The sequence below is a fragment of the Saccostrea echinata genome, unplaced genomic scaffold, assembly GCF_033153115.1.
Source record: "Saccostrea echinata isolate AGI-Se365-2 ecotype Australia unplaced genomic scaffold, CSIRO_AGI_Sech_v1 ptg000060l, whole genome shotgun sequence".
Classification (NCBI taxonomy): domain Eukaryota; kingdom Metazoa; phylum Mollusca; class Bivalvia; order Ostreida; family Ostreidae; genus Saccostrea; species Saccostrea echinata.
In genome coordinates, this window is record NW_026889809.1 from 5,094,868 (window position 1) to 5,099,165 (window position 4,298).

A 4,298-nucleotide genomic window follows, 5' to 3' on the forward strand; every position below is an offset into this window, starting at 1 on the left:
CACATTGTTAATGTTTAAAAAAATGAAAATACCGTCTTTCGAAAAGGGAACAGTTTGAGTCGGACTTCTGAAATGTTAAGATGGCAGATACATGGTTATGATGCCTTATGGCTGATTTATTCTCTATGTAACTTTATTTGTTCTTAAGGGTAATGGAGGACAAGGATGTTTATGCCAAGTTTCAGGACTGGGATTCTGTGTTGGAGGAGATGCAAGCACACGGAGAGGAAGGTAGCCTACCTGACAATGATGGCCCCGGAATGACCGAAAATGATGATACAATCAGTGTCAAACAAAATGAGGATGTTTTAAAGAAAGAACCAGAAAACGCCATGACACTAAAGATCAATACAGCAGAAGAAAAAGATCAGCGTACATGTTCACCTGTTGTAGTGTGAGTAAAATTAATGTAGCGAACATTGATCAATTTTGAGATCAATTATGAGAATGTTACTTAAGTATGTTGAACATTTTTATATCTTTTATACAGAGATCTGTTTGTTACGAAGCACCTTTGTGACGACATCAGTTTAACTTTACCATCAAGTCTTGCTGTTAAGCTCCAGGCATTTCAAGCCATTCCATGGACTACTGCACAACGATCTGCCTTGTTGCACACAATAGACCTTGACTTTGTAGACAGATTTGAGTCTGACATTTACTCTCTAGTGCCCACTGATGTGTTGATGAAGCTTCAGGATGTGGACATGGAAAGCGAAGAAACGTCTGGATGGATGGATTATGATGTTTTTAACGTTCCTGAATCCTACGTGAATGATATTACATTCAAAGTTTCTTTGAAGAATTACAATAGAGAGTCCTCCTTCAATCTCTGTGCTAAGATAAAGACAAAGAAAAAATGGATTTCTATTGATGTACAATTAGATGAGGTAATATAGCCAAAACAGAACTGAAATATATTCCAGATATGTACTGTTTTCTATTTCACTAGGGGGTTCACTTTAGACTCTTTCTTTTATACCGTAGGCTGGTTATGTCGCTTTCAGCTGTTGCAGTGTATACTCTCTATGTATTATTGCTTCACCTAAGATTGAGAGATGCATTCTTACTCCAGAGGGCTACAGGTTTGTTCCAGAAGATGATGCCAGTCTCTATATTGACTTTCCAGCAGGAACAGTAAATAAAAATGAAGACATTAAAGTACAGGCAAGTCCCTTTTATGATTCCAAAGGTCAAAAATGAGGTAAAATAAATTTTGAGTAGATTCTTTGCCATTGAAAAAAATAGACTCTACTTTATTAAGTGGTGGTGTCCTTCCTTCAACAAAATCTTCTTTTTTACAGTTGATACCAGTAGCAAAAACAGATATGAAAAGTCGTTTGGAGACACACCCAGAAATATACGACATTCTAGCAATGTCCAAATGTATACTTGTTGACCACACCGTGGACAGATTTCAGAAAACGATGGAAGTACAGTTTACCATGGACAACGTCATATCCGTTGATCCGGACGATCCTAACTATGAGCTTGCTTTCTTTTACTGGGAAAATGGAATTGCGAAGAGAGCATCTGGAAAAAATATCAAAAGGAAAAATGGAAATTATTTAGTCGAGGTTGACCATTTCAGCGGGTATTTTCCTTTCCAATTATTACACATATGATGATCATAACGATTAAAAGAAATTTTTAAAGAAATGTTTAATTGCAGCATTAAACTCATATTATTAATCGTCTAATTAATTATCTTCGACTTTTTGTTTTCTACATAGTGTGTCATGTGCACTCGTCAGAAGGAATGCTAAAATGTCCCCTTTGGAACCTTACCTTGTCTACGGAATGATCCATACATGTACCTTGCTCATCTTTATCAAAAGACGGAAAGAGGATATGTTATCTCTTTGGTGCGAATGTGCTAAACGTGAAATGGCAAGAACTGTCGCGGAGAAAAGAATCAAAGACCACGACCTGGAAGAAATTGATTGTAGTCATTCAAAAGATATTTTTGTGCGTGAAGGTCAAAGGATTCGAATTGATGTGAATGGATCAGTCCAGTTCGTTCGTGAAATTCCTAAGTCATTTTATTTGTTGACGTTTATTCCTGTAGCAGAAGACAATCATATCTATTTTCCTCTCCAAAAGAATATCCGAATGGGCTCCGTTCCTTACGCTGTCATCAACTTCTCTGCAGACAACCAAAAGAAGCAACTTCTTCACAGTGTTCACTTTGATCCTTGGGTTAAAAGTGCATCAGCTCTGAAGAAGTATTACACTGACATTGCCATTTATAATCGACCAAATACATCCAAGACTGCCCACACAGACCCCGGACCAACGAAAACACCCAGAAGTCCAAGGAAAGTACGGCTACAGGTCAATAATGGATTAAACACGGCTGCACAATGTGTAAGAGGTATACATTTTAAATATATTTCCATATCTTCGAACAAATCAGAGGGTTTTTTTATGTTAATGATTTTGATTTTTCTTCAAAAGATTGGTTTGACAACGAAAAAAACTTGCTTGCCATCGCCAATCAGATTCCCGTGAACAAGTTGGTCCCATTTGGAATTCATCTCTGCATTCGATCAGAGGATATTAACAGACTAAAAAAAGAGTACAAAGAAAACGAAGAGGAACTCCAGTTTTTCTTTATTAAGTTTTGGGCGAGGCGAGTGAAATCTTACCTGAAACCAGAGGCGAGACTAGAGCAGTTGACAAAGGCAATGAGTAGTATTGGTCTGCAGAAACAGGCAGAGGTTGTCAAGAGAATTTTTAAAAGTAAAGATGATTTGAATTCTGATCATTTTAGTGATCAAAAAGATACTGACAAAGAAACAAGTAGCAAATAGGTTTAATGTACAAACCGCAATGTGTACGTATATAAACTGCAATCTGAAGATTCCTATCCCATTTATGTTATTTTTACTATATTAAGATTGATCTTTGGTGTGTTTATGTACAATTTTTCTTTCTGCTTGCTCTCCTTGTATTTCAAATTATTTTGTTTACCTTGAAATTTTCCTGAAATTTTCACTGTAGTATCAGTTGACTTCATGTATATTGAGAGTGGGACTTTTACATTTGAATATTCTAGTATAAAAAGTAGAGATGAGAAGGAAAGATAAAAGTTACTAGTTTTATTTACCGAAATGAAATATGTTGCACATTAAAATATATTTTCTTTATTTAATTCGACTCTTCTGAAATTGTCCACAGAACACATTCTATCTCGTCATGTCCATTTCTATTGTGACAAACTGAAGGCATCACAAAGGTACACAGGAACAATATCCAAATATTCTGTTAGGTAAATACAATAAACTTAGTTTCATGGACTTTTACATAAAACTGCAATGAACAATGACTGCGGTTGTCTGCATGGCGCACTGACTAGAGCGTTTGCTCTAGAGTCGCGGAGTAAGGAGTTGATCCTTATCTCGTGGGTTCGAATCCCACTATGGGACGCGGAGACCGATCCTTCTGATAAGACTGTATAAACCAAGGTCCCATGTCAAAGGTAAGAGCTGAGTACGGTTTTAAATTTTCAGCCCCCTTACGGCAAATGGTGGCATATCAATGAAATATGAAGATAACGAACAATATTCAATCTCGAAAGTCCAATGAAACGATACAAATTTGGAGCTGAGCAAACATGGACCTCAAAATTTAGAGGTGGGATCAGGTGCCATGGAGGAGTGAGTATCCCCTGCCGACCGGTCACACCCGCCGTGTGCTCCTTGTCATGATCGGGAAACAAAACCCGGAAAAATCCGTAGGCAGTTCAGTATATATTAATAATGGCCTAACAATTAGTATGAAAACGTCAGTCAGCATTTGACTCAGTGATAGGTTGTATGTGCTGACAAGGTCATTGTATCGACCGAAAACTAGCGAAAAGATGACTTCAAACGAGACTGTTGATATCCTTGTTTCGTCAACTTGTCTGACAACATAGCTTGTCTCGTTATAGAAATTGTTCATACTTAGAGCATGCTATTGCGTATCGAATCAACTGAGAGACATAAACCCCATATGCAGGTGATAAGGGTATATTGCTACATAAGTAAGAGAAGTTGACGATTGAAAAGTTGAAGTCATCACGTTTATCATAAAGTTTTGTTGTTAGGTTACCATTAACGTCTTTTTCTAGTAAAATATCTAAATATGAAACAGATGTGTCAGAATCTTTGGTATCTTTTATTTCAAGCTCACTGTGATATATTAAGTTGACATATGAATGAAAGTAACTATTGTTAATTGAAAATACGTCGTCTATATATCGAAATGTCGAGTTGAAGGTCACAGCAAGTGTTTTCTTCTCATGTAGAAGTTTT

At 36.8% G+C, this 4,298-nt stretch overlaps 1 protein-coding gene across 1 annotated transcript; it reads left to right on the forward strand.

Moving 5' to 3' along the window:
- Positions 1 to 1,305: 1,305 nt before the first annotated feature.
- On the forward strand, positions 1,306 to 2,849 carry LOC133175011 (uncharacterized). Its single transcript, XM_061310105.1, has 3 exons — positions 1,306 to 1,594; positions 1,734 to 2,374; positions 2,458 to 2,849. Exons 1-3 carry the CDS (start codon positions 1,329 to 1,331, stop codon positions 2,811 to 2,813), a joined length of 1,263 nt encoding a protein of 420 aa, XP_061166089.1. The 5' UTR covers positions 1,306 to 1,328; the 3' UTR covers positions 2,814 to 2,849.
- Positions 2,850 to 4,298: the final 1,449 nt, after the last annotated feature.

Bases quoted from the DNA above. Each gene is read 5' to 3' on its own strand.
- LOC133175011 (XM_061310105.1), top strand. From the start codon at position 1,329: ATGAAAAGTCGTTTGGAGACACACCCAGAAATATACGACATTCTAGCA. The intron at 1,595-1,733 runs GTATTTTCCTTT...TTTTCTACATAG, and splicing joins GAGGTTGACCATTTCAGCGG to TGTGTCATGTGCACTCGTCA. The intron at 2,375-2,457 runs GTATACATTTTA...TTTCTTCAAAAG, and splicing joins GGCTGCACAATGTGTAAGAG to ATTGGTTTGACAACGAAAAA.